Below are 27,403 nucleotides of genomic sequence, written 5' to 3' on the forward strand. Positions count from 1 at the left end.
GGGGTGGGGTGGGAGGGAAGCGTGGAGGGGGGGGTGGGTGGAAAGCGTGGGGGGGGGTGGGGTGGGAGGGAAGCGTGGGGGGGGGTGGGGTGGGAGGGAAGCGTGGTGGGGGGGTGGGAGGGAAGCATTGGGGGGGGGGGAGTGGGTGGGAAGCGTTGGGGGGGGGTGGGGTGGGAGGGAAGCGTGGGGGGGGGTGGGGTGGGAGGGAAGCGTGGGGGGGTGGGGTGGGAGGGAAGCGTGGGGGGGTGGGGTGGGTGGGAAGCGTGGGGGGGGGTGGGGTGGGAGGGAAGCGTTGGGGGGGGTGGGGTGGGTGGGAAGCGTCGGGGGGAGTGGGTGGGAAGCGTTGGGGGGGGTGGGGTGGGAGGGAAGCGTCGGGGGGAGTGGGTGGGAAGCGTTGGGGGGGGGTGGGGTGGGAGGGAAGCGTTGGGGGGGGAAGGGAGGTGTTTGGGGGGGGGGGGGAGGAGGGGGGAAAGAAAACAAGCCCAGCCTCTGAGTGAGATATTAAACAGGAGTGGTGTCAAAGTCTTAAAGGGGCAGCGTCAAAAGGTTTCAGTCAAGTCATTTCCAGGAAGAGGCTGCTCTTAAAAGCCCAGCTACAATGCCTTAGGTTGGACCAGCCTCTTGGGTACGTCTGTGCTGCACCAACCATTGTATCAGCAGTAGTTGAATCATTCCATTTTAGTAATTAAAAATATGTAGCACTGCGCACAACTGACAACCTGATGATGTTGCTGTGTCCTCTTCAGTGGCTAACAGGTCTGTAACGGGATATTATTAAGACTGGTTTTAAGTTCCTTCTTCTCATTTTCAAATCTTTGCTTGACCTCGCCCCGGCCTACCTCAACAACCTCCTCCAGCTGTACTTTCCCACACGTACACTCTCCTCTTCTGATTCTCAGTTCCTCATCCACCCCTTCCTCTGCTCCTGGTCTACTCCTCATCCACCCCTTCCTCTGCTCCTGGTCTACTCCTCATCCACCGTTTCCTCTGCTCCTGGTCTACTCCTCATCCACCCCTTCCTCTGCTCCTGGTCTACTCCTCATCCACCGTTTCCTCTGCTCCTGGTCTACTCCTCATCCACCGTTTCCTCTGCTCCTGGTCTACTCCTCATCCACCGTTTCCTCTGCTCCTGGTCTACTCCTCATCCACCCCTTCCTCTGCTCCTGGTCTACTCCTCATCCACCGTTTCCTCTGCTCCTGGTCTACTCCTCATCCACCCCTTCCTCTGCTCCTGGTCTACTCCTCATCCACCGTTTCCTCTGCTCCTGGTCTACTCCTCATCCACCGTTTCCTCTGCTCCTGGTCTACTCCTCATCCACCCCTTCCTCTGCTCCAGGTCTACTCCTCATCCACCGTTTCCTCTGCTCCTGGTCTACTCCTCATCCACCGTTTCCTCTGCTCCTGGTCTACTCCTCATCCACCGTTTCCTTTGCTCCAGGTCTACTCCTCATCCACCCCTTCCTCTGCTCCTGGTCTACTCCTCATCCACCGTTTCCTCTGCTCCTGGTCTACTCCTCATCCACCATTTCCTCTGCTCCTGGTCTACTCCTCATCCACCGTTTTCTCTGCTCCTGGTCTACTCCTCATCCACCGTTTCCTCTGCTCCTGGTCTACTCCTCATCCACCGTTTTCTCTGCTCCTGGTCTACTCCTCATCCACCCCTTCCTCTGCTCCTGGTCTACTCCTCATCCACCGTTTCCTCTGCTCCTGGTCTACTCCTCATCCACCGTTTCCTCTGCTCCTGGTCTATTCCTCATCCTCTGCTCCTGGTTTATTCCTCATCCTCTGCTCCTGGTCTATTCCTCATCCTCTGCTCCTGGTCTATTCCTCATCCTCTGCTCCTGGTCTACTCCTCATCCTCTGCTCCTGGTCTATTCCTTATCCTCTGCTCCTGGTCTATTCCTCATCTTCTGCTCCTGGTCTATTCCTCATCCTCTGCTCCTGGTCTATTCCTTATCCTCTGCTCCTGGTCTATTCCTTATCCTCTGCTCCTGGTCTATTCCTTATCCTCTGCTCCATCGATGATCACTCTTTCACTCATTATGCGCCTTTCTAAAATCTGTCCTCTTTAACCGTACTTTCAGCTGCTCCCCAACACTTTTTCCTGCTTTATTTTTTCCCTCCTCTCGCTCTTTCCTGCTCATCATCCAGCCCTTTCTTCATGCTCTATAAAGCTCCTCAGAATGTCTCTCTGTGTGGGAGGAGCAGTATGGAAACCCAAGTCATTGCCATGGTAACACGGCCCACTAAATCGCCTAATAGCAATTTATTCCAGAGTCAGTTAGGAGTGACGACATTATGAGTTATTTTTATATTTGGATTTTCTGACTTATTTCCCGTCTTTTGCCAGAACTGCATAAACCCCATCGTTCCCACCATTAGTTCTTCATAGATGAAGTCCCTTACGCGAGGCCCTAAATAACTGGCTAACACATTACTTTGATAGAGGTTGTAACAATACAATGGAAACAGTCTGAATCCTTGACATCCTGCACTCACCATAGAAAAAACTCAGATATATTTTGGTCTTTTGTTAGACAGTGCATTGCTTATCACTCCCTCTCCAACAAAGGACCTATATAAAGATCCTCTCTACAAAACACTGTGCACCACAGCAAAGCAGCCCTGAAAATGCAAGAATTCACTTCCAATGTGGAGCCTCCCTGAGTGGGAGCAAGTACCAAGGAATCGGATGTGGAAGATCAGCGTGCTTAATTTGTGTCGCTCCAAGTTTTTTTTGGCCATTCAAACCAACGGTGGTAAAATTGGACACTATGTGAATCGTGCTGTTGGCCAGGGGCTGCAGTAACCTGAGACATCAGCTGCTGACACACAGGCAAGAGCAACTTTTGAACTGAAGTAATCTGAGTTCAGTCGCTGACCTGAGCTGGCTGGAACCGGTTTGAATTAGCTAAGTTTTGTGAAAGACAAAGGAGATGTGATAAGACGCAAGTCCTTATTTAGAAAAGGAGTAATGAGGTATTGCTACCCAAGTCCTTGGGACAGAGCCAATGAGGAGAATACACAGGCTAAGGCGAGCAAGCCTAAACCAACGAAAGAGAGGCAGCACAGCTTGAAGAGATAAGATTCGGAATAAGAATGAAGAATCTGGGGCGTGGAGCCACAGCGAAGACTCCGGAGACCAACCATCGCGGAAGTGGAAGAACCTACGTCAGGGACGTAGAGACGACGTCGAAAGAGAGAGAGAACAGAACGCCTGGCCAGCGTCAGATCTCCTTTTCGGGTATTATCCTTTATATTCTGTGGCCACTCAGGGAGTGTCAGAGAAACCTAGTGGGTGTGCGTTTAGATCCTAGTTAGGGTATAAAACTGTATAACCTGGTGCAAACTGCATGTCTATATCTAACCAGACGCATAAGCTATATGTATATGACCTAACGGCATGAATAAAGCGAATTGAGAGATGAGAGAGAATTGACTCTTCTCCTCTTTGTACTAAGCCAATAACCGTAACCGGTGACCTCCGGTCAACAGTGTACGCAAATTTCTCCATCTGATTCTCCAAGCTGCTTTCCTGTCGACCTTCATGCTGGAGCAGATTCTTGCAATTTTGCGACCTTCATGTTATATAACAATGGTTTTCACAGTAATTGAGAACCCTCCCATATCCACAGTTATGTTACAGTTATATAAAGATCTGGTTAGACCCCATTTAGAGCACTGCGTTCAGTTCTGGGCACCACACGTCAGGGAGGATATATTGGCCTCGGAGGGGGTGCAGCGCAGATTCACCAGAATTATACCGGGGCTAAAAGGGTTAAACGATGAGGACACTTTAATTGATCTAATTGAGGTGTTCAAGATGATTAAAGGAATTGAAGGGGTAGATAGAGAGAAACTATTTCCTCTGGTGGGGGGAGTCCAAAACAAGTGTAGCATAACCTTAAAATTAGAGGTCGGCCATTCAGGGGTGATGTTAGGAAGCACTTCTTCACACATTGGGAAGTGGAAATCTGGAACTCTCTCTTCCAAAAAGCTGTTGAGGCTGGGGGTCAATTGAAAATTTCAAAACTGAGATTGATAGATTTTTGTTAGGTAAGAGTATTAAGGGTTACAGAACCAAGGCGGGTAGATAGAGTTAAGATACAGATCAGCCATGATCCAACTGAATGGCATAACAGCCTCGAGTGGCTGAATGGCCTACTCCTGTTCCTATGTTCCTAAATCTGCACAGCAATCACATGCCAGGTCCTTACTGGCACGTACAACTGAGGGCCCTGAGCAGCGTCCTCTATCATTCTGTGAACTGAGTTGACAACACACTGATTCTCACTTATCTATTACAGATCAGGATAAAAAGCACAATGTCGAGCTCCACTAACGAAGGATGCTGCTTTCTTGTCTTCGTGAGAAAAGGATTCCCAACATGGCCGAACTCACGTTTAGCTTTCATTTGTTGATATCACAGCAATCTGATTCAAATGACAAAATGCTTGAATATTCATCTCTGACATAATTAACTCTTGAGATAGCTTTAGTTTAAGATTGTGTCACAAAATAACTTTGCACAGCCTCTTGTGGAACAGTCTACAGTTGCTATGGATCTACATAACTGAAGCAGCCTAGCTCTACAATAAGTTTTGAATACTATCCACCTGATAAATACATACCTTCTCCAAACTTAGAATTCCAATAGATCAAATGCCTTCTTATTCGCTATGATATAGAATTCCAAAGGGCCAACCCCCTTTTCATTCACTCCAACTGCTACTATACAGCATTTTAGTGGGCCAAATGTCCTCTGATCCTCTCCCATTATATAGAATAGCAAAGGGCAAACTCCTTCTCATCCACTCCCACTGTACAGAATTTCAATGCACCAAACCCTTTCTTATTCACTCCAGCTGCTACTATATGGCATTCCAGTGGACCTTGACTGCCGTTGTGTGAATCCTAATGAACCAGATCCCTCCTCATTCATTGCTGTTGCATAGAATTCCAATGGACCATCTCCTTCTCAATCACTCCAATTGAACTATATAGAATTCCAATAGAACAAACGCCCTCTCATTCTCTCCTACTGTCAGTACATAAAACTGCAGTGGAACAAATTCCCTCTTATTCACTATGTAGAATTCCCCACCCAGAGGTACAACCTCCTGATTTAAACAAAGGACATGTTAATTACTCAGTTATTGCTCACACACTACACTGGCACTGTTCACCTTGAGAATGTAACACATTTGTACAATAAACATCTTTGTTCAGTGTTTTCTGCTGTTTTCCCTTAGATGGAGCTGCCAACTGAATAAGTAAATAGCCTGTGGACTGAAAGTCATCAATTAATCTGGATTCAAGTACAAAATGACTTGGGAAGGTCAGAAAGCCTTAATCACAATCTATCTATTTAAGCAGATTCTAAACCTGTCACATCTGTCAATATGTGCTAATGGCAGAATAACTGGATATCCAGCCTTGAGAAATTAAACCCAATCGGTGACCTCTGTTTAATCCCAGGTTCTACAGAAACAGGAAATCTTCCATTCAAATCTACACTTATTCTTAAAAGACCTGAATATTAATCATATATAGGTTTGGGAGGATAAAGCTGACTCCAGATATTGCTACTCTACAGCTTCCTGGTTTAAATATCCAAATTTGTCTTATAACATGAAGCGAATATGAAAACCAACAGGCAAAGATATCTCAGTTATCAAACCCAGCACCAAGTTGGGGCAAATTTAGCAGATCACTCCTACCAATCGCATCTCCTCTGTACCTCCATTGACCACAAGTCTGAGACAAACCATCTTGCAAACTCTTGTCCACTATTGCAGATTTTTTTTTTTAAGAGGTCTGCTAAGCAACATGTATTACACAAATATACATATACATACACATGCACATATACACACCTGCGTGCATGGGATGGGGTTTATAATCTCACATATATAACTCTTGACCCCCACGGACTGACAATACAGTACACATGTTACACAGGCTAAGTTGTGTGTACCAAGCAGTGTGTTATAGATAAGAAGCTGTGAACAACACAGGGCAAACTGTTCAATGAGCAGCACATTATGCAGGAGAAGCTGTGTGTTCTGAGCATTGTACATTTCACCAGAACGTGATGGAAAGTTGTATAAGGAAGGGACTGCGTTGGTTTCAAGAATTATAAAAATTTGAATTAAAAAAAATGTATTCCCCTCTTTTCCTCCCACACAACACAGCCCAGACCAACAAAGCTCCCATCCCCAAGACAGAGCGTGATTATGAATGGTAGTCGAGACTAAGTGTTGGAAATCTTGCAATTTGCGAAAACAATGCTTGACGATTACTACCAGGATTTATTGACACTGGGCGAATGGGGTCTCACTTTTGAGAATGCAGCTCACTAACCTCCCCTAAATTGGCAGCCTGTGTTCTCATGGCTCATAATTCAACTTTCTGGCACTTTAATTGCCAGACTGAACCAAGGCAGGGAATCTGGGCGAGGGTCATGTACTTAGTGATCCAACCTTCTAGCTGGAAGGCTACTGGGTAGATTTACAGTTTTAACTTAATTATCTCCCACCCAGCTGAACAAATGAGCCACATTGGGTCACTGAGACATTTTTCTCATTGTCGTTTACGCTCAAAATGGCCACCTACATAACAACAGTGATTACATTTCGAAGTAATTAATTATATCGGAAGTTGGGATTGTTCTCCTTAGAGCAGAAAAGGTTAAGGGGAGATTTAATAGAGGTGTTCAAAATCATGAAGGGTTTTGATAGAGTAAATAAGGAGAAACTGTTTCCAGTGGCAGAAGGGTCGGTAACCAGAGGACACAGATTTAAGGTAATTGGCAAAAGAACCAGAGGCGAAATGAGGAGAACTTTTTCTATGCAGCGAGTTGTGACGATCTGGAATGCACTGCCTGAAAGGATGGTGGAAGCAGATTCAATAATAACTTTCGAAAGGGAGTTGGATAAATACTCGAAGGGGAAAAATTTGCAGGGCTATGGGGAAAGGGCAGGGGTGTGGAATTAAATGGATAGCTCTTTCACAGAGCTGGCACAGGCACAATGGGCCGAATGGCCTCCTTCTGTGATGCATCATTGTATGATTCTATCAATCTATTCTTTGAGACATTGCTGAGATATGATAAGGTGCTATATAAATGCAAGTCTTTCTTTTGGTTATTACTGAAAGTTGCTCACATTAAGGGACAAATATACCACATCTTTTTGCAGTGATGCCGAGCCTGATAACAAGTAATGAGCAGATTCTGACCTACAAAATCAATGGTACTGAGTTGGAAATCAGCAAGTGAATGAAAACGCACTACTTGTGCTCAAAAAATTCTACTAATCAATAGTGATAGTGATTGAAAAACCTAAGTATGTAAAAAAGGAAGAGATTAGTGAAAGTAAACGTGGGTCCCTTAGAGGCAGAGACAGGAGAAATTATAATGGGAATAATAGGAAATGGCAGAGATGTTAAACAAATATTTTGTATGTCTTCACAGTAGAAGACACAAAAAACATACCGGAAATAATGGGGAACCAAGGATCTAATGAGAGTGAGGAACTTAAAGTAATTAAGATTAGTAAAGATAAAGTACTGGAGTAATTAATGGGACTAAAAGCCGACAAATCCCCAGGACCTGATGGCCTACATCCTAGGGTTTTAAAAGAGGTGGCTGCAGTGATAGTGGATGCATTGGTTTTGATCTTCCAGAATTCCCTAGAATCTAGAACGGTCCCCGTGGTTTGGAAGGTAGCAAATGTAATCCAACTATTCAAGAAAGGAGGGAGAGAGAAAACAGGGAACTATAAGCCAGTTAGCCTGAGATCAGTAGTAGGGAAAATGCTAGAATCTATTATTAAGGACATAGTAACAGGGCACTAAGAAAATCAAAATATGACTAGGCAGAGTCAACATGGTTTTATGAAATGGATTTGTCAAACACGATTTCCCTCAGAGTTTTTTGAGGGTGTAACTAGCAGGGTAGATAAGGGGGGACCAGTGGATATAGTATGTTTGGATTTTCAAAAGGTATTCGATAAGGTGCCACACTAGAGGTTGTTATGCAAGATTAGGGCTCATGGGATTAAAGATAATATATTAGGATTGGTTAATGGACAGGAAACAGAGAGTGGGAATAAACGGGTCATTTTTGGGTTAGTGGAGTGCCGCGAAGGTCAGCCCTTGGGCCTCAGCTGTTTACAATCTATATTAATGACTTGATGAGGGGACCGAATGTAGTGTATCCAAGTTTGCTGACAATACAAAGCTAGGTGGGGAAAGTAAGTTGTGAGGAGGACGCAAAGAGGCTGCAAAGGGATAGAGACAGGTTAAGTGAGTGGGCGAGAAGGGGGCAGATGGAGTATAATGTGGGGAAATGTGAAATTATCTACTTTGGTAGGAAGGATAGAAAAGCAGAATATTTTTTAAATGGTGAGGGACTAAGAAATGTTGGTAGTCAGAGGGATTTGGGTGTCATTGTACACGAATCACAGAAAGTTAACATGCAGGTACAGCAAGCAATTAGGAAGGCAAATGGTATGTTAGCCTTTATTGCAAGGGGCTTGGAGTATAACAGTAAGGAGGTACTGCTGTGATTATATAGGGCTCTGATGAGACCACACCTGGGGTAACGTGTACAGTTTTGGTCTCCTTTCCAAAGGAAAGATATACTTGCCTTAGAGGGGGTGCAACGAAGGTTCACTAGATTGATTCCTGGGATGAGAAGATTGTTCTATGAGGAGAGATTGAGTAGAATGAGTCTATATTCTATGGAGTTTAGAAGAATGAGAGGTGATCTCATTGAAACGTGTAAAATTCTTAGAGGGCTTGACAGGGTAGACGCTGAGACGCTGTTTCCCCTGGCTGGAGAGTCTAGAACTAGGGGTCATAGTCTCAAGATAAGGGGTCGGCCATTTATGGCCAAGATGAGGAAAGATTTTTTCACACAGAGGATTGTGAATCTTTGGAATTCTCTATCCCAGAGTACTGTAGATGCTGAGCATTGAATATATTCAAGACTGTGACAGATAGATTTATCAAATGTGTAAGTTGATTTCAGAGTTGTGGGATCAGGCAAACGTAACATTCACTTTTAACACACATCTTGTGAACATATAGCAACAACTTCACTTCACAAATGTCTTTACATGCAGTATATTTACCATAGTAACACGTACCAAAATATCCTGCAGCACTCACATTCAAAATGAACAGCAAATCTCGACACTCTGCCGGACTGTGACGCAAATCCTTGTTTAGTAACAGTGACTGCAGATGCAGGTTGTGACAGTGAACTATTGAGCCAGAGATTACAGAGTCAGTGTGCACCCAAAGCCATTCTGTAAATAATCTGAGTTCACTACGGACAGTATTTCTTTCATTTTATACTCTTTAGTTAAGCTTTGCTGAGGAAATGGTAAATTTCAGCCCACAAGCATTAACCGAGCTTCACAAGGTCGACAAGGAAGCAGCTTGGCCCCGTTCGCGTCAGGCCAGTGCCCTCAGATATCAATTAAAGGCCAATTAAATGCTGCTTTCCGAAACACGACATTGCTTCAGCCAATTGGGTTGAGTATTCTAGGCGGAGCAATAAATAACTTTACAACCTTCCGGACTCAACATTGATTTCAATAACTTCAGATCATAACCACTGATCCCATTTTTCCAGACAGCAGGTGATGTTCCTGCTGTTGCCATTTACAGCTCCTCTAGACTCATCCTTTGTTTCTTTACTTGTCCCATTACCATCCCCTTTGCCTTGCACCATCATCCCTTTCGTCATTTTATCACTCCTGCCCTCTACCCTATCAAAGGCCTTCCTTTTTGTTCTTTCCTCCTCTCCCTGGCTCTGTACTCGTTAAGTCTTTACTTTTTCCAGTTTTGATGAAAGGTCATCGACCTGAAACGTTAACTCTGTTTCTCTCTCCACCGATACTGCCTGGCCCGCTGAGTGTTTTCTGTTTTTATATAAATAGAGGGTTGTTTATCACTTTCCATTGAATTGTCTGCAGGATTTTTGGTAAGGTTAATGCGAACTTATTCAATGACATTGCAATAAGATTGTTCATGAGATCGATGCGCTCCAGACAGTGCATTAACAGGATGCTAGTGAAGACAGAAACTATTAAATACTCAAAGTAGAAGTAACAAGGTTGGCCACATTCTTGGAGAGAGTGTGACCCACATATAATATATGTAATTCCCATTATTATCGCATCTTCATCATTTAATGGTCAAATATTTAGATTAAATTTTAACATGATTTGCCCTTTAATGGGGCAAGCTCTCTGATGTGGACCATCCCTCTGTAGGAAAAACCCTTTGAGGTGGTTTGTTCCATTTTATGCCCTTCTTTGTTCTTTGATGTGGGTTTGGCCCACTAATGAGTAACTCTCTTCAATTAGTTTGTTTTATTTGAAAAGTGCTATAACAATGTCTCCTGGAGCATGTCCTTTCATGCGCATACTTATATCATGCACGGTTCAATCTGGAACAGTGAACTTAATCATATATGTTGCTGTTGTATCTTCACACTCCTCCCATGGAGAATAATGTGATGCAGTGGAAGGATTCATGGGCTAATTAACAGTCGGACAGGCTGCAGCATGAATGCTCCTTCCATGGCCATAACCGTCTTTATACCAGCCGATGGGGGGGGGGTTAGTAATGGTGGGAGGGTTTTATGGGCTCCCACAACCCATACGATGAGGTGGGGGCTACCCACACCCACCGGACACGAGTATCCCGCTGAATGTCAATCCTGAATTCAGAGCCGGAGCTCCGGTCTCCACTCAGAGGCGGAATGCTGCCACTGAGAAAAGGCTCGCTCCACATCATATGTATATAATTCTACTATTAACAATCCCGGGCTTGTTTTATCCATCGCAATGTTAACCTATAAATTATTGGTCTAAAAGGAGTAAATTCAATGTCTCATTATTCAGTAATTGCCGATATGTTGCGTGTACACATAATAAAACACCACCTCAAAGCATTCCTAACCTGCTCCTTGATTATTTCCATCTAGACTGTTTTTGTGCTGTGCCATAGTTTATAATGACTTGTATTATGAAGAAACATTAAATGTTGCTGTTTTTTTTTTAAAAGACAATTTGGTTTCTCGTGGTCTTAACGAACCATCGACTTGAACTCCCTGCTCATATGATCCACACTCAAGAGTTAGGCCAAACTCACAACCTTGTCACTTCACCTTTGACCGATGGGGAACGGACACCAGTATGGTTTAGCACATTGAGTCCCACCTGCTGGTCCAAAAATTCTAGCTTCCTTTGTAACTGAAGGTCTAGAATTTCATCCTGTCACGTCACGGGGGAAAGGAGTCACAGAGTTAGAGAGCAAAGAACGAAGCAAATAGTTAGTCAGCAGAAAAGAAACAGATGGTTAGAGTCTCTAAAAGGGCCTACCCATAATCTGTGTTATTCCAGACAGGATGTGTTAAATAATCCAGACTTCTGTGCATAACAATCCTTCTCATGAGCAGTTTGGTCATTTCAAAGATGGTGCTGCATAGATTGTCCTAAACGTGATTGTTACACGTACCGCAAATATGAAGGACTCCAGAAGGCAAATCTTTGGTGGGAATCTGAAATAATCCCACTGTAAAAACTGACATTTAATGGAGAAAGGGACAATTCTTGATCCATAAGCTACCATCTCAGACACAGTAATAAACCTACAACATGCAGATTCTAAGTCAGAATGGGAAGCTGAGAACTGATTAAAGCACAGGGTGGGGATTGAGTACAAGGCTATAGTGTAGACCCTAGTAGGATCTATAATTGAAATCAAGAGAGTTGAGTAAAGCATGGAGGAAAAAGCTGAGCATGAGGTTCTACTTTGAATGCAGCAGAGCAGCTAGAAACACAAGGAGGATAGTTAAGTACAAGGTTGTAGTAACAGAGTTCACAGGTTCTCCCCCTACCCTGGCTCTTGCTGGGCTATGGATCCATGGGTATTTATCCAGTTTCCCTATCATGTGATTATTCTTCAACTGCAAGTCCAGACACTGGATGTCAGCAGGCTATTCGACTGTGGATGATATCCACGGTTGAGCTCAATCCTGTCCTCACTGGACACACACACACACACTCACACACATACACGCACTTACTTTCCAACAGAAGTCATGGATAACCATCACGAGTGGGAACCCCGGCTGATTTTCCCCACTCCCTAGCCCAGGGATAGTGAGGTACAATGTCGTGCCTGAACAATCACCCTGGCTTAGATCATCAAACTCAGCACTGACTCCTAGTAGAAAATTGCATTAGATTATAGCTCCAGACTTCAAGGTCAGAACTGCAACTACTAATTATTCTAGACGTACAGCATGGAGGACAGAAATAAATTTCAACTGCAGATTAACTACTGTGAAGACCACAAAATATGATAATTGCCGAGGACACGAAGGAGATTTTCACTCCTGAAGTCTTGTCCACCCCCAAAACCTGCCTGAGTGCACCCCAACTCCTCACGCACAAATGGCAAGTCGAAACTCATTGTCCGAGTAATTAAAGTTTGAGCCGCTATCTGAGAGATCTTCTTGAGCTGCAGTCATCAATTATTAACACTGAAAGTTCCATGAAATACTGACTGTAGGGTGAGCTGAAGAAACGCAGTAGAGTTTGAGCTCTCACTGTCAAACAGAGAGAAGGGTGGATTTTTCAATTTTGATAATTAAATATAATGGGACTAATTGAATGTCATTTGAGTATAGTCTGGACAACTCAAAAGATTTCTGATTGATCCACCTTTTAGATGAGACATTGAACCGAGGCCCCGTCTGCCAGTGAAACCCTCGTCCACACTTCCATTACATCCAAGACGTTTTTTTTTCCAATGACTTCCTTGCCAGCCATCCCAGCTTCACCATACACAAATTGCAACTTGTCCAAAACTCTGCTACCTTACATCCTGTCTCACACCAAGTCCTACACACGCTCATCCTCACTGACCTCCACTGGCTCCCTGCTCCTCAATGCATCAAATTCAAAATCCGCATCCTCAGTGACCTTGCCACGTCCTACCACTTCAACCTCCTCCAGTCCGTGCTCTTTGGTCCTCCAATTCTGGCCTTCCATACATTCTCATATCCCTCCGCTCCACCACTGTTGCCATTTTGACCACCCCCCCCCCTCAACCTCCAACCTTTAGAACTCTCCCTAGAGCCCTCCAGCTTGCTATATCTCTCCCCAACTTTAAGGGGCTTCTCAAAACCTCTCTCTTCAATCATATTTTCAAACATTTCTCCTAAATTATCTCCACTCATATGTCATCCGTTTCTCCCCTGTGAAGCGCCTTCGGGCGTCTGTCTACGTTAAAGACGCTATATAAATGCAAGTTGATGTTCTTGTCCTGCTCCATCCCTGTTGTTGTTTTTGCTATTGACTTCACTCTTTGCTGCTCAACTTTTATTCTCCGTGTTTCAATCCTGTTCTAATCCAGTAACTTTTAACCGTCTTCAGTTGTCTCCAGAGTGTCATGGCTGATGGGCAAACCATTTTTCCCCTGATAACCAAGTTCTATAACAGGGTGATACAATCGCATTAAAAACTACATCACAAACAGGCCATGGTGTTGCAACACTACAGTGATAATGTCATGCAGCCACTCAGCTGTTCTTCCTTCCCTTTTAAACACCTATTTTAGGGGACTTCAAAGAACTGCAATAATGCACAGATCAGGAGAGAATGCCCGACAGTAAATCCGCTGCTGGCATCGGGTTAATAATTGGCAGCGGTAACCTGATCTTTGACCTAGCGATGGTAGCTTATTGGTGCATCGGCAATTTTCCTTTCTTAAAGTACCAGTGTTAGAGATAACCACCTGGGTTGGGAGGAAGTTAGGAGGATCTTAGTGACTACTTTACGATTTTTCTTTTGCCTGTGCTACCATTGGTAAGGCAGAAAATCGGTAGCCTCACAGTAAATTTGTGTGACTTCGAAAATTTGTCCAATTGTCCTAGGGTGGAAGGGTGGGGGGGGTGGGTGGTTAAAAGGGACGAGATGGTAACTATAATTGACTACAGATTTGCTAGAAAAATAATAAACCACCCATGACCCCTGGGGTGGATGGATGACAGAATAACCATCTCGCTGGACAATGTTTCGAGATCTGACATTTTTAAACGTGGGAGAAAATTGGTGTTTTGAATTTTCAATCAGTACAACTGGGATTAAGTTCGTTGTCCTGAGGAAAAAAAATGCTCATGATGCCTTATTGATGGACAATTCTCATTTTCCTAGAATGGGGTGGTTAGGTTCTTGGATCTGGGTGGGAGCTAGGCCTGGTTGCCATGGAACCTGCAACTAGAAACCTGCTGGAAATTACCAACTTTTCCACTGCCTGAAGGTGGGAAATAGCAATGGGAGCTGGAAGCCATCACCCATGAATGGGGGAGACTGGCACTTGTAAGTTGGAATTGGATGCAGGACAAGCCATGAAAATATTGTCAGGAGAAAAATGATATTTTCATGGCCAAACGTTAGTGCGACTGACATTTAGCAAAGCAAGGGGATTCCAGAAGCTACTGCTTTTGAAGCAGGCACCATTATCCCATGCGATCCCCTTTCTTGAAGACACAGCTTTGCTTATTAAGCCCTTCTTGCATGAATCCAAATGAATTTGTATTGCTCAGTGGCAAGTGATTTTAGGGACGTACCATTCTGTCTTGCATTGAGCGCGATGCGGTGAAGTGGTATGGATGCATTCCGGACGGCACTGACCTCCTGTCTCCAGGATGATCGTATTGCTAGAAACAAACAGTACAACTTTTATTAAAAGTGGTCCCAGCTATAGAGAGTCCAAACTCCTCAGCAAAGCCTACCAAACAGGATTAATGTTAACAATGCACCAAAATTATAAATAAAATTTTAATAAACTCTATTAACACTATATAATGTTTCCTAATGATTTTATTATTCTTTAATCCTTCTCTTTCTTGCCTGTACTTTGTTTGATAATTGCTTCTTTGAAGCGCCTTGAGATGCTTTACTATGTTAAAGGCGCTATACAAATGCAAGTTATTGTATGGCAGTGATACTGTTACAGCCTGTCAAAGGGTACCATTTATCCAGAGTTGGCTGTGTCTCTCAACTAATGAAAACCCACACAAATCAGTATGAAATTAAGGACTGTTATAAGCTTGGGTCTCACTTTATACATGCCCTCAAGAACAGAGGCGCTCATCACTCTTATAAGGTGTCTGCGTATCTTACGCATTGGGGTGTGCCCATTCTGTCCAATATCTAACAACAATAATGGATCCCAGGGATTAACAATAGCACTTGTGATCTGAATATTTGTATCGTTCACACGTGTTCCTCTCCAATCTTTTAGGAGGCAGATCAAGAAAAAACTTGGTAAAACGAGGCCAAATATGACTCATAAAGCTGCTTTATTTCACAGCGAGTGACAGTTACCATCAGATTCAACTTGTCTTTGCTCTTAGTACAAAATAACGAACAAGCTACGCAACAAGTTGTGAGTTGCCTTGCTCATCTTAAATAAAGTAACTTCTAATGACCCTCCCGCATTCTGAGCTGGCTGAAATCTTGCCCATGCATCTTTCTGTTTAAAGACAAGAGGTTAAAAACCTGTCCACTCAGGATGTAAATGATCCCACGGCACTATTTCAAAGAAGAGCAAGGGAGTTTTCCCCGGTGTCCTGGCCAATATTTAACCTTCAACCAACATTACTTAAAAAAAAACATATTAATTGGAAATTATCTCATTGCTGTATGTGGGAGCTTGCTGTGAGCAAATTGGTTGCCGCGTTTCCTACATTACAGCAGTAACTACATTTTAAAAATACTTCACTGGCTCTAAAGTGCCGAGGCCGTGAAAGGCGTTATATAAATGTTCTAAAAAACCTCCTGTGTTGTTTTAGTCAAATTGTTTATCCCAAACTACTGGATAATTCAAATTTGTTGAGCAAAAAAAAAAGCCTTTGAATTAACAGCAGTGGACTGTGTAAAATCAGACACTGTAAACGGTTTACCTTGGCACTACGTGACCGTCGCAGTGTGTAAGCTGGGTTGCCGAGTGCCTCGTCCCTTCGGGGTGGCAATCTCTCAAACCGGGCGCTCGGAGACCTCACTGGAGAGTAGACACGGCTTGCCACCAGTGGACCCTGGGGAGGCGATCGTGGCACGGAGCGCGAGCGGGGCTGCAGGGACATCCTCCGCAGCGAGCCGGCCACGGCGTCGACCTCGCTGGCGTAAACTTGCCGCGCGCCGTGCCACACGGGCGAGCCCTGCCCGCTGTACGCCTGCCGTTCCTGCCAGTCCCTCAGCGGAAACGTGGGCTGTCGCTCGTCGATCGACCATCGCGCTGTCATCCTGTCGTAGGCTGGCACAGAGCAGATGCTGTCTGGACGTCCACCGAGCTGTAAGAACTGGGGGTATTCCTCTTGGTAATAGGGTGATAACAGACTATAATATTCTGGCACCTCTCTGGTTGGAGTGTGATACACCTGAGGGCTGAAGAAGAGAAACTATCAAGGGCCACAGCTGACCAATATAGACCTTCTTTGGGGTATCCAGGGTATGGACAGACCCAGTATTTTGTTTTGTCCCCCATCGTGCCCTTTTCTGACAATTGCGTCGGCAGGTCATTCAACTGTGGGGGCATCACAGGCCAGCCCAATTCTGTCTTCACTCGACATCCATATGCATGCACAGCAGGGGACTGTTGGATAACAATCAGAACAGTGGATGCACTCATCCACTTGCCTGGAAAGAAGACCCACTTGATCGGCACACCATCCACCACCTTAAACATTCACTCCCTCCACCACCGGCGCACAGTGGCTGCAGTGTGTACCATCTACAAGATGCACTGCAGCAATTCGCCAAGGCTTCTTCAACAGCACCTCCCAAACCCGCGACCTCTGCCACCTAGAAGGACAAGAGCAGCAGGCACATGGGAACAACACCAACTGCACGTTCCCCTCCAAGTCACACACCATCCCTACTTGGAAATATATCGCCGTTCCTTCATTGTCGCTGGGTCAAAATCCTGGAACTCCCTTCCTAACAGCACTGTGGGAGAACCTTCACCATACGGACTGCAGCGGTTCAAGAAGGCGGCTCACCACCACCTTCTCCAGGGCAATTAGGGATGGGCAATAAATGCTGGCCTCGCCAGCGACGCCCACATCCCATGAATGAATTAAAAAAATGGGAGCCCCGGACAGTTTTCCCTTCCCTAACCCAGGGGCACGGAGGCCAATTGTAACGTCCCTACCACCACCCTCCCCGCCAGCTGAGGTCAGCTAACTCACCATGGAGACATAGTCGAACGTCGGGCATATCTGGTCCACCTGGCTCAGGTTAACCAGGTGAGCCACTCGACCCAGTATTTCAAGTTATTTGGCCACCCACTGAGATGTGCTTGTTTTTGTAACATAGCCCAGGGGGCACGACCAGACAGCCCCACTAAAACCGGTTGAGCTGTTCAACCAAGTTTTGTAGCAATTCTAGCACATCAAACATTAAAAAATCTGTTTAAATACGCCTCTGTGCATGTTACTGCACACAGAGACCCTTAATGCATAGAATCATAGAATGATGCAGCACAGAAGGAGGCCATTCTGTCCATCGTGCCTGTGCCGGCTCTTTGAAAGAGCTATCCAATTAGTCCCACTCCCCTGCTCTTTCCCCATAGCCCTGTAAATTTTTCCCTTCAAGGTTGAAAGTTACTATTGAATCTGCTTCCACCACCCTTCGAGGCAGTGCAATCCAGATCATAACAACTTGTTGCGTCATTTTGTTTCCCTCATGTTGCCTCTGGTTCTTTTGCCAATCACTTTAAATCTCACAATGCGAGCAGGCGATTCTTCTCTGCCTCTCTAGTTGGTGCAATAAATCTATGCTGGTGCAGTGGCAGTGCGTTGGAGCTCTAAGCCCTCTAGCTGCCGATTCACCAAGTCATTACACTCGGATTACTTAATCACCTGAGGGAAATGTCTGGAAAATGTCCCACAGATAGTTCAGCAAAAAAAAAATACACACACAATATCTACTTATACTTACACTCCATTGTTTAAACCTGACCAGTTGTATTTCATAGAAGGCACTTCAATTGACGTAGGATTGTAATATTCCAGATAGCGTTAGATCATCCCTGACTACACTCATCCCTAAAACCTTCAATATATTTCTGGATAAAAACATTTCCATACACAGTACCAAATACACTAGCATCTTACACAGGTACAATATATGTGAGGAATCTTACAACACCAGGTTATAGTCCAACAGTTTAATTTGAAAATCACAAGCTTTCGGAGGCTTTCTCCTTCGTCAGGTGAAGGAGAAAGCCTCCGAAAGCTTGTGATTTTCAAATAAAACTGTTGGACTATAACCTGGTGTTGTAAGATTGCTTACATTTGTCCACCCCAGTCCATCACCGGCATCTCCCCATCAAAGACACAATATACCCATGCATGATAAGTATCTGCCTATTTAAGTATAGGTGTGGGTCAGGGGGTAGCCCTCTCGCTTCTGAGTCAGAAGATTGCGGGTTCAAGTCCCACTTCAGAAATTTGAGCACGTAATATTGGCTGACACTTCAGTGCAGTACTGAGGGAGTGCTGCACTATTGGAGGTGCTGTTTCTTGGATGAGATGTTAAACCGAGGCCCCATCTGCCCTCTCAGGTGGACGTAAAAGATCCAATGGCACTATTTGAAGAGCAGTGCATCCTGGCCAATATTTATCCCTCAACCAACGACACTAAAAACAGATTATCTGGTCATTATCACATTGCTATTTGGGGGAACTTGCTGTGTGCACGTTGGCTGCTGCATTTCCTACTTTACAAATGTACTTCCACTTTTAAAAATTGGCTGTAAAGCGCTGTGGGATGTCCTGAGATCGTGAAAGGCGCTATATAAATGCAAGTTCTTTCTTTCAAAACTTATAGGGCATTAATTGAAAAGGAAGCAGCAAAATTGGAATGATATATTGGATTTGACAGCGTATAGGGCACACAGAGGCATGCTGTAGGAACAACGCAGAGTTTTAGACACGGCCCTCTCACCTCCTCAGTTCGTCCTGTGGCGGTGCAGCTCTGCGCATGTTAACCCATTGCTGCAGGTGACTCAACGAGGACTGACGCTGTGCCATTTTCTCAGTGTTGGTGCGTGGAACAAAGCCCCGTCGATGCATCGCCACCCCCCCGTCCTGTTGCAAATACTCATCGCCAGGCCTGCCAGGGGAGGCATGCTGCCAGTTGTGCCCGTTAGGCTGCACGGGCCTCTCGTATCCCGGGTGAGTTCTCAGCTCTGGGCCAGGGCTGTTGGGGTCAAAGGACACTTCCTGTACCACCACACTGTTAACCTTGGCCACTGGCTCCTTGCTCGAGTCCTTCCGGTCGCTTTTCCTGTTATATCTCTCAAACCCATCTGCTTCACCTCTAATCTTTTCCAAATCAGGTTTAATCAATCGCTTATGATTGCTTGTGTGGTTCGATTCCGAGGGCATTTTTTTTTCGTAATTCATCTCGATCCTGCCATTATAGTAGAAAACAGACAAATTAGTGGATTGGACCATTTGTATTTTGCAACCATGTCCACACTTTGGGAGCACAGAGGAACGAGGCATAGTCTATCCAGACATACCTAACACCAATATTGATGGAAGTCTCACTTCCTACATGGTGAGGCAGACCTGTACAATCTGCCCTACCATGGATTATGCCCCCACCCCCCCCCCCCCCACTTATTTAATTCGGGGAAAAGTTCTACAAACTTCCACCTGACTCCCCAAAGATAGTCAAGCAAACTCCACCACATCTGTCTATATTAACAGCTGTACAGTCCTCTCCTGAGTGGGTCTGGTAGTGTAGTGGTTATGTTACTGGACCAGTAATCCAGAGGCCTGGTCTAATAATCCAGAGGATGTGAAGTTCATAATCCCACCGTGGCAGTTTGAGAATTTGAATTCAATTTTTAAGTGAAAAAAATCTGGATCAGTAAAAGTGACCATGAAGCTGTTGGATTGTCGTAAAAACCCAACTGGTTCACTAATGTCCTTTAGGGAAGGAAACCTGCCGTCCTTACCCAGTCTGGGCCTATATGTGACTCCAGTCCCACACCAATGTGGTTGACTCTTAACTGCCCTCAGAAGTGGCCTAGCAAGCCCCTCAGTTATACTAGGGGATGGGCAATAAATGCTAACCTTGCCAGCGATGCCACATCCTGAGAACGAATTTAAAGAATACTTCAGGAAAGGTCAGTGCCAATGGACATATTGGCTTTGGAGGGAGTGCAGCATAGGTTTACTAGAATGATACCCGGACTTCAAGGGTTAAGTCACAAGGAGAGATTACACAAATTGGGGTTGTATTCTCTAGAGTTTAGAAGGTTAAGGGGTGATCTGATCGAAGTTCATAAGATATTAAGGGGAACAGATAGGGTGGATAGAGAGAAACTATTTCCGCTCGTTGGGGATTCTAGGAGTAGGGGGCTCAGTCTAAAAATTAGAGCCAGACCTTTCAGGAGCAAGATTAGAAAACATTTCTACACACAAAGGGTGGTAGAAGTTTGGAACTCTCTTCCGCAAACGGCAATTGATACTAGCTCAATTGCTAAATTTAAATCTGAGATAGATAGCTTTTTGGCAACCAAAGGAAATAAGGGATATGGGCCAAAGGTAGGTATATGGAGTTAGATCACAGATCAGCCATGATCTTATCAAATGGCGGAGCAGGCACGAGGGGCTGAATGGCCTACTCCTGTTCCTATGTTCCTAATGGGGGAGGGGGAAGGAACGGCAAGGTTGGATATTTTTCGATTATTTTGAAAAGGTAGTTTTAGAAACTGACTTGTAGTACAAACACACAGAAGTGACTGCTCACACTGGTGCCCTCTTTTTTGTTGGCATGAATGAAATGGCTCCGTTCAGTGCAGCACAGAGTCACATTGCTCGCGGGTCTGAGATTTACCTCACCTGTTCACGGGCACAGTCTGTATACTCGCTGCCTCGTTCATTGCATTGATCCAATCCTCCATCTCCGCCTTATTCTCCGCACTCAGGTAGTAAGTCCGGATACCTGCGTGCTCAGCCTGATAATTAACGGAACGGTCATTATTGAGAAAAACCTCTGCCAGCCTGTTTACAATCAGCTGTAGGAGAGAAATGAATGAAATCGTCATTACCGAGGCAGGTCCAGTCGTTGCTTCGAGAAAGAGAATTAAACTAGGAGAGAGTCACAACTAGGAGACAAGAACCCATTTCTGCCCCATGCTTGGGTCACATTTCCTTCCACCTTGGAGGTGGCATCAATGCTGAGCAACAGCCTCCTTTGGTCTACAATCTTGAGTCCACAGTGGGCGCTGCCAATGCGGGCTCTGGGATTCGCCAAAGAGAGGTACCCTTGAGGCAGGAGATTGGCAACCTCGAGGCATCACTTCCAAAAACCACAAAATTCATCCCGTGGTTCTGTTGAGACTCATGCCTGCCCACCCGAGGCCAGAATGTGTGGATCCAGCGTGGCAGGTTTAGCGCCAGCTATGGGCGGCCCGAGTTCTCCAAACTTCTCAAACAGGTGCCATCTTTTTGCAGTCTCTTTCAGATCAGCCGGACTGCAGGTGTTAAGAGGAAGCAGTCCTTCTTCACAAATGGTCCCCCAGATAAGAAAATCATTAAAACAATCCACAAGTGACTCTCCAACTGTGTTTCTCTCTGGTAACAGCTACATTTGTTACTATATTTAAGCCCGAATCATGTACCTCTTTCTAATTCATTCACAGGTCCGTTATGTTAGTGCTCAGTGGAGAATGTGACACTGTATCCCTCTCCGCTCCCTCCAACTAGTGGGTAGGGATTACAATTTCACTTTTAAAAGTGAATGTAAAAGTGAATAGTAGTGTATTCACTACAAAGTGATTCTTTAACCTGAATTTAGTCTCCCTCCAATCTCCTCCTTTACTCCTCAATTTCCTGATGATGAGATCCAATGCCACCAGGTCAGGCAGTTCTCCAGTACCTAGCTGGACAGTGATGGTCTATTTGACCATGGGATGGAACATGCCCAAGCCTAACCCTGTCCTTCTCTGAGGTCCAAAGCAAATCCAGTTTAAGCGGGAGTCACTGGATAATGATCAGGAGCAGAACTGGCCAGTTCTCTGCTACCTAGCCCAGGGTCACTTTGGCTAATTGTATGTTCCACGTTTTCTGCCGAGACTGGGTATCTCAGCACCAGGACCTTCCTGGCGCAGTTACCCACTGAACCATCTGAACAACTACCCTGTCTTTTTTTTTTAAATGAATTTCAAAATTAATATAGAATTACAGAGTTATTAAACATGAAAAAATCATGCAATTATTAATATGCATCAACTCAAGGAATGAAAGGATGCAACAGGTTATGGGATGTGGACTGTATCTCATTTCTTGTCACATGAATCACATGCCACAGCTTCTACTGGATTCAAATGTAAATTAAGTGCTGCTAAAAATGCATCAGTATCCACTGGGCAGCTTTAGACATTTGCATTCTTTAAAAATATAGATACGGTCGGTAAGCACGACCGACAGGTTCATTTATCGGTTGACTATCCCGATCAAATCAGGTCACTGTGCAGTAGATTCAGTTAAGATATCAGCAAAGTTTGGACAAGGTGCCAGAACTTTTGGGCCTTTGAAGCCCCGTGAGCTGCCAACGAACCCCTTGAGTGTGTTTCAAGTGTCAGTTTGCCCTCAGCCTTAACGGGTCAGAATGTGTCTTTGGGCGCAAAAGCAAGGCCGTGTCGTCAGACCACCAGCGTCCTGAAACTCACAGCATACTGTGTCCTGTGGAGCACAGCTTGGGGGGGGGGGATGAGTCAGCCCCGGGTGGCAATGGAATCCCCACGTACCCAACATGTCGGGACGCTAGACGGGCGGTTACTTATAACGGTCGTGGCTACGCCAGTGTTTGAAAGGGACAGGAGAAATTCAGGGTTTTAAAGGTCGATACCGATCACACTTGTGCAGCCTGAATTTGACGGAACGCCTATGGGCAAAACATTCCTGAAACCGAGCATCGCGAGTTTGAGTGGCCACGTTTTTTTTGAAATCTGCACTCGTTTCCTGTTCAACCAGGCGGCATTCAGGCCGCTGCGCACTGCAACTCACTGGTGGTTTGAGGATAGGATTTGGATTTGGGTTGGATTTCGATTAAGCAGATTGTAGATTGATTATCACCTCAATTAATTAGAAGAACTGGAAATTATACCTAGCTGCGTTCCTGCAGAAATTCAAGACAGGCACAATGCAGACACTTCTGGTGCAGGGGTCCTCGGGCATGAGAGGAAAAGATAAAACGTCAGGTCAACCAGCAGAGCTCAGCTTAAAAGAAACAGACAGGCTTTGCAAGATTGGAGCAATCGTTTGGGATTTTCTTGGCTTTTGAGATTCAAGGTATAAATTAATTTATTGATAACCTCTGCTTTGAGGGAAGACTCCCTCTTTTTTTTCTCCCTTCTGTCCTAGCTCACGCCATCGCCAGCTGTGGAACAGGCCGACAGCCTGATTGCAGGCCTCCATCGCCATTCCGCAAACTGGTTGCTGGGAGGTTAGGGTCGGCAACCATGATTGGGTGTATTCCTGGAAGTTTCATCCCACCCCTAAACTGCCTCACCTAGTCAAACAGCCTCAATTCCCCCATCTCCAATATTTTCTATAACTAAGAAACAAAATGTTCCAAGAAAAATGTGAAAAACACAATTGTTTTTTGAATGCTCCTATGATTTTTCTCCCGGACTTTGCTCGCAGCAGTGTCCTGGAGATTAATCTCTAATTCCTGGAGACTCCAGGACAATCCTGGAGGGTTGGGAACCCTATGGGAGATGTGATAGGATCTTTCGGTTACAGGTGCTGCATCTAGAGCCTCGATGAGCGCACGTTTGAAGACGTGGGAAGTTGAGTTCTGCCAGGTGACGTTAAAGAAACTGGAGGCAAATCGCTGGAAAATGCTTTGATGAAAATGACTGGAAATGAGTGTGGGGTTGGCCTGTTGTAAGTATGTGGACACTTTCCATTCATTTCAGTAGAGGCTGAAATGATGGGACAGTCAGGTTATCAGTTATAGGGGGGTTTGAAAGCAAAGTGCTGTCAGGAATTGTCCATTTTAACTGGAATCCAGAGCCCAACCTCACGACTGCCTCCTTCAAGGATGGATATACCCTCGGAAAGTCCATTATAACCTTTTCGTAGCAGTACATCTCTCTCTCTTGAAATCCCATCGGAACATCCGACGAGAGATGACAAACAAGACTGAACCTGAAGGGTTTTGAGGAAGGTGCAAAAAATGGGTTGTGGGGGTTTCGAATTGTTGCAAAGTGTTTGAAAGTCCTGATTTTTCTGACGTTAGTCAGTCACCTCACACTCACAGAGCAGACTCACCCACTAGCACAAAAACAAGAGCTTCCACCAACTACTGAGTGTTTCTGCAGTCATTCTGATACCAGGTGCCAGGTTAGATTTAGAGTTAATTCACACTCAAGAAGCCTCTTTTCATCCCATCAATGTTGCATTTAGAAATATTTCCTAGGGGTTTAATTTTTGCAGGTGGTGCAAATTGGTTGGAATCTTCACGTTAAGTACCCTTTTCCGCTCTTTAACCTAGTTGTTAGCCCACTAGTTCATGACTGTGTCAGACAGTATTACACAAACACTACCAGAGGAAACCAAACCTCTTAGTCTCAGTCTAGATGTCACACCAGCAGTGTTGAAGACACACGAGAAATGTGAAGAGTATTTAAATTGCCCGGAAGCATGCACTCACCAACCCAGCTCATGACCCAATTGCTCCAATCTTGCTTTTACTGTCTGTCTCAAGTATAAAACTACAAGACAATAGGCCAGCAGAACCACTACATCTCACCTACCGTATGCAGTCACACTTTGGTAGCCCAGCTTAGCGAAGGGGGCAGGAGGGTTAACAGTCCGCTTCCCTTTTAAGCGAGAAGCTGTGTAGGCACGCACGCGCACAATCTTTCAGAAAGAAACTTAAAAAGTGAAATATCGTCACCTCCAGCCGTCAGTGAACAGTAAGGAGTAATGGAACCCCCTCCTCCCCATTAATACCCTCTTAAAGGGCAATGGAACTCTTTCTATGCTCCCTCTGTTTATCTATTTAAATGTGGTCCAACCAGAACAACATGGGGTTACATTATCAACTAGCTGTCTGGCGTCGAACTGGCGTTGCGAATCAACGGAAATGAAAATTCAGCGATTTCTATGACGGGCAGCCCATCTGCAACGCCAGCTCTACGCCCGAGCAGCATACTCCCGTACCTTGAGAAGGTAGCAGTAATCTTCACCTAATTCTTCAATAACTAACGCTCCAGACTTGTTGGGTAACCAGCTTTTTTTTTTGTGGCTGAAGCTGAATTGCCTAGGGTTATTCCTTGCGTTACGTCCTAACGATGGTGTAACCAACTCATCGTAAATCTCCCACCAATATTTCAGATGCAGTCCTTCCCCAAAGCACAACTGCCCGAAGTTTGAAATGCGATTTTATCTGTGGAAAAACGCAGCAGGGCACTCAGCATCTGAGGGCAAGAGTTTGGGTAGAAATTCTTTGTCTGAACCGGTTAGCCAAAGGGTGACCATCCCAAAAAATTGGGCCACATCTTGCTGGAAAAATAACGGCGTGTTAATGACGCACGCAGCAATTAACGCGCAAATCGGCCAGCAGGTTCAGGGGATTAAGAGATACGCCGTGAGTTGCGAACCTCCAGAAGTTGCTGGTCGATTTACACCGCTCCCCCGTTTGCTTCACACAAACGGCATCTCGCCCTCAGCCTCCCCGTCGTTTTTAAGAACTTGCTGGATTTGCACATTAATTGCCCATTAAACTCACTGTAGGAAGTTAGGTCTGGTAATTAATAGCATAAGTACCCTTCTAACAATGTTTAGTTGTTAATGCAATGCCAATCAACCTCTCTAGCCCAGCAAGGGAACAATTTAAACTATTTAGTCTCATTCCTGCATGTAGTAAATTCTTAGATTATTAAAAAAAAATTATATATTTTGTTCTTACTTTTCCTGTCTCTTTTTTCTCTCTTTCTAACCCTCCCTTTATTTCTCTTTCTGTACATTATTTGACACTATTTCACTCTATTTCCTTCTCTGTCGTTCCCCTGTTTCTTTCTCAATCCTTAAATCTCATTGTTCATGCAGTTAGACTGTTGGTTCCGCCATTCACCAAGGTCCCAGACGCCCCGTTTCCCTCACCACACCGTTAACAGCTCGCACTTCCAGCAAGTTAGGGCGCAAAAGATTTTCGAGCTCAAGGGTACAGGAAAACTAACGGCTTATGAAGCCAGATGCCCCGCTCCACAAGATTTGGCTTGCTAATTTGTCCTCCCCTTTTCCAGATTCGGATGGACTTGCTGTGTATTTCCAGCAATTACTGTTTGCAGTTCAGACTGGAAATATATCGGCCGTTCCTTCATCGTCGCTGGGTCAAAATCCTGGAACTCCCTACCCAACAGCACTGTGGGAGAACCTTCACCACACGGACTGCAGCGGTTCAAGAAGGCGGCTCACCACCACCTTCTCAAGGGCAATTAGGGATGGGCAATAAATGCTGGCCTTGCCAGCGACGCCCACATCCCATGAACGAATAAAAAAAAAGATTCCCAGCATTTAAAGGTTCATTTTTAAAAAAAAAAACTCTTGATTTTACTTCCGTTGATCAAATGCATCAGCATGTTTTATCAGTCTCAATGAGAAACTGTATCATAGGATCACAGAGCACAGAAGGAGGCCATTCGGCCCATCGGGGCAGATCTCCTCCGTGTGCACTGAAACTGTAATCACGTTCTTTATAAACAACTTTGCTACGCAGTGCGCAGTCGAAACCTTTCCCCCAAACATGCCAGCACAGACATGCTCACACGCTCAGGTAGCAGCAGACACGCACAGACAGACACACAGCTACAGACAGACGCACACACCCAAGAGATATGGCAAATGGATAGACGCACACAGGCACTGTAACACACGTTACTTCTGTCATGTGGTGTGCCTGTGTATTGGTGTGCGTGTCTGTATATGCCTTTTTTGTGCGTTTGCGTGTATTTACTGCAGATAAGTGAGTGTGTATGGAATTGTTTAACTTTAGATGAAGACACACTGGACATACACATACCAGAAAATCATGATAGTGGCCTTGGACAGTTAAATATTTACTTAGTTTGAAGTAAAACCAGTAGAGTCACCTCAATCACGCTATCAAGTGTCCCCCCCTAACAGGGTGTGTATCTTTGAAGCAGGGGTCACAGTCTCAGGATAAGGGGCTGGCCATTTAGGACTGAGATGAGGAGAAATTCCTTCACACAGGGTGGTGAATCTTTGGAATCCTCTACCCCAGAGGGCTGTGGAGGCTCAGTCATTGAGTACATTCAAAACAGA

At 45.1% G+C, this 27,403-nt stretch overlaps 1 protein-coding gene across 11 annotated transcripts in view; it reads right to left on the reverse strand.

The window, feature by feature from the left end:
• plekha6 (pleckstrin homology domain containing, family A member 6) overlaps positions 1 to 27,403 on the reverse strand; it is a 259,562-nt gene that overhangs the window by 38,153 nt on the left and 194,006 nt on the right. For 10 of the 11 annotated variants that reach the window (XM_068007641.1, XM_068007638.1, XM_068007642.1 and 7 more), the window contains 4 exons: positions 20,948 to 21,123; positions 19,038 to 19,505; positions 15,995 to 16,475; positions 14,657 to 14,746 (listed from right to left, as the gene is read on the reverse strand). In XM_068007641.1, coding sequence (XP_067863742.1) covers positions 14,657 to 14,746; positions 15,995 to 16,475; positions 19,038 to 19,505; positions 20,948 to 21,123 — 1,215 coding nt within the window. The remainder of the gene's footprint in view (positions 1 to 14,656; positions 14,747 to 15,994; positions 16,476 to 19,037; positions 19,506 to 20,947; positions 21,124 to 27,403) is intronic. The other variant, XM_068007640.1, reaches the window with a different exon arrangement.

The sequence above is a fragment of the Heptranchias perlo genome, chromosome 27 (genome assembly GCF_035084215.1).
Source record: "Heptranchias perlo isolate sHepPer1 chromosome 27, sHepPer1.hap1, whole genome shotgun sequence".
NCBI classification, from domain to species: domain Eukaryota; kingdom Metazoa; phylum Chordata; class Chondrichthyes; order Hexanchiformes; family Hexanchidae; genus Heptranchias; species Heptranchias perlo.